The sequence below is a fragment of the Leptinotarsa decemlineata genome, unplaced genomic scaffold (genome assembly GCF_025532065.1).
Source record: "Leptinotarsa decemlineata unplaced genomic scaffold, Ldec_3_MD MMD2_P_RNA_scaffold_6, whole genome shotgun sequence".
Classification (NCBI taxonomy): domain Eukaryota; kingdom Metazoa; phylum Arthropoda; class Insecta; order Coleoptera; family Chrysomelidae; genus Leptinotarsa; species Leptinotarsa decemlineata.
Window position 1 is genome coordinate 18,142,100 of NW_027412533.1, and position 2,960 is coordinate 18,145,059.

The 2,960-nt window shown below is 36.7% G+C and overlaps 1 protein-coding gene across 1 annotated transcript; it reads right to left on the reverse strand.

Moving 5' to 3' along the window:
• Positions 1-244: 244 nt before the first annotated feature.
• LOC141480050 (uncharacterized) lies at positions 245-2,645 on the reverse strand. Its single transcript, XM_074169738.1, has 2 exons — positions 1,836-2,645; positions 245-1,773 (listed from the first exon to the last, which is right to left on the reverse strand). Exons 1-2 carry the CDS (start codon positions 2,230-2,232, stop codon positions 245-247), a joined length of 1,926 nt encoding a protein of 641 aa, XP_074025839.1. The 5' UTR covers positions 2,233-2,645.
• Positions 2,646-2,960: the final 315 nt, after the last annotated feature.

Consider the following 2,960-nt stretch of genomic DNA (forward strand, 5'->3'; position numbering starts at 1 on the left):
GAATCATATCAATGTCAGTTAGTAATTCCAAGTCAATATTCGTATACTTCAACATAGCATCCCAAGATAATACAGGTGCAGTGTAATAATGTGCTGGATCTAAGTTATAAATCTCTAAACTTGTGTTGCGAAAGTTTTCAAAAATATCACATAAAGCAATACATCCGACTTTGAATACAAATCAGAGTATTCGCCCTAATTCTGACACTCGAATGAATTCCATACATTACTAGCCCTATCACAATCATTTTCTGATATATGGAAGTGATGGATAACTCAATTTGTCAATGTAATCAACGAAACTATATGGAAATACACCTTTATGTCTCATCAAATTGAATTTTTCTATTTGTGGGAAATGTTTGTGCATCTCCAAACATTGATCAGAGGTCAAGTTAGCACCCAACTTCTTCAACGAATTAGTCATAAATTTATAACTATCGATAAATTTCATTTTGAGATATTTCTTATAATCCTTACCATCTTTATCGGTATAGGTGTGTGTGAAGATATGCTTAGTGAAAGATATATATTTCTCTTTTGTTTGTGGGATGACATCAACTCTCTCTTTATTCCTATACAATTCTTTTATGAATAAATGGTAATCATACCCAATCAAATTGTGGAAAATAGTAGGTACAAAATTAGGGAGTTTGAAATTCAAATTACATTTGGAATGAGCGGCATGTGATCTTTTGTTTTCTGTAACATGACAATGATCTCTAACTTTGACTTCACCATCAATAAATGGTGTAGTACATATACCACAAGTTCTGGCTGCAGCAAATTGTTTCTCTTCTTCGAGGGTTTGTGCATCCATTGGTATAGGGTATCTGGGATGATTTCCATATATCTTTTTCAAATCATCTTCAATGCTACTCACAACTTTGTGAGCATCTACACCCCTATATGTAACAAATTTTGATAAATCATCATTATATGAACATTTCGTCAGGTAAGCAAATGCATATGGAGCATGTTTGAATGTTTCAATCGTGTATGAACTTTCGGGATTTGGCTCATTCACGTGAATCGGTTCTAGTACTGATTCAAAATCAGCATATACTACAAATGGCACCCTCATTTGTCTCTCAAAATGTTCAAACATTAATTTATTTTCCGCAACCATCCGACCATATTTATTGATCTCAAAATTGGTGGTTGGTGCTGTAGTACTAACGAGATTACAATCATTCATCTTATAACGTAAAAGCAATCTCTCGCTGGAAAAATATATCAAACATCCATCACAAAAATATTTTTTATGATCATGAGCTGATAGTTGACTAGAAACTAATCTTGAAAAATCTTTTATCCAGCAATACTGACTATTACCGGAGTCATCAGTTATAAGTAATAAATTGACATGTCTCCGGAGTCTCCTCTGTGAGTATCGCAATGGACCAATCACATCATAATTTATGTTACCCCTATCAAATTTTCTCTCGAAACCGTAAACATTAATTGAAATATCATTCCTATCTTCAAATCTTTCAATACTCTTATTATTAACTTTAACCGGAAAATTCAGACCTGTGACATCTAAAATATTGGAAAAATGTGGATGTGATGTAACTTCGGACACTCTACCATTTGCAAGATATAATGCTGATGTTATAGCCCAAGCAAAACAGTATTGATCTTCGTTGAGAACATTCACGACAGCTTTCCTCCATTCAATGCATTCGGGCAGCTTCATATATGAACGTCCTCCCAGTGGAGTGTATTTATTAATGTTGACTTCGAGAAATAGTATTTTTTCACAAGTCCAACCTAAATTACAAAAAAATAAATATTACTACTCAATCTCGTTGGAATTCACAAAAAATAAATACCTGAGTCACGTTCTTGGAATTCAATCGTTTGAGCCACAATCACATCGCGGAATCCATCAAAAACAGCATTCAAATCTGAAGATTGGTCCACTATTTTATTTTGGGAATTAAATGACTTCGTGTCCCTCGAATCTTGAGCCTGAAGAATATAATTCCCAAAGACTTCCATGTTCACCTTGATGCTTTTATGGATCCTGATGGCCGATTCCAGTAATTCGATGACCTTCTGAATAATCCCATTAAAAAATGACATGTAGTCACTGGATACAATCGAACTCTCCACTCTGTATGTAATAATGCGGCAATTGAATGCATTCGTTATAAGTTGAATACCTCCAGACAATTGAACACATGCATTATTTTCATGACTCATGGTTGTTCGGTGGGAGTTCAACATCTGTTATCACCTCACAACTGGATGCGATAACAGATGTCGATACGAACAGGCAGTGGTCGTTGTGCTCTCGGAAAGGGCAGACGTTAGCACAGTCCTCAGCCGCCTGCGTGTCACCATCGATAGTGAGGCTAGAGCGATGCGTTACGTCACAGCCTTCACTGTATCGAGAGAGGTGAGGGCGCACCGATGAATACACATTACTCAGCCACACGTCGTGGAGTGAACATCTTGCTCTCTTACCGATGAACGGTTGTTGCTGTGACGTCACACCACTACTAACTTGGTGGGCTCACACCGATGGAACATTCATCACTTGAAGGCTCTTCGAAGTATGCAGACGTATGTTTGTGCATAGACAAGCACATGATGAAAACCCTGTACCGTGCATTCTCACACACACACACACCAATCAAATGTAATTACGTCACTATGTCTCACACACACAAACACACACACACACACACACAAATTCTCATATGAAAAAAATTCTGAACGATCCATGCACCAGACCCTTCAAGGTCACATCACCTTGATGTTACTAAGCAACAACAAAAAAAACCAAATAATACGTCATAGTGGTGGGGGAAGGCCCAGAACCGGCTGTAATCTACTACTTGTATTACTTAATAATGGAATTTAAATATCATGATAAACCATCATATCGAACGGTGTGGAATGATCTGCAGAATTATAGAAGACATGCGAAAATAATCAAGAGAAGAAATTAG

Bases quoted from the DNA above. Each gene is read 5' to 3' on its own strand.
- LOC141480050 (XM_074169738.1), bottom strand. From the start codon at position 2,232: ATGTTGAACTCCCACCGAACAACCATGAGTCATGAAAATAATGCATGT. The intron at 1,774-1,835 runs GTATTTATTTTT...TTTGTAATTTAG, and splicing joins ATTCCAAGAACGTGACTCAG to GTTGGACTTGTGAAAAAATA.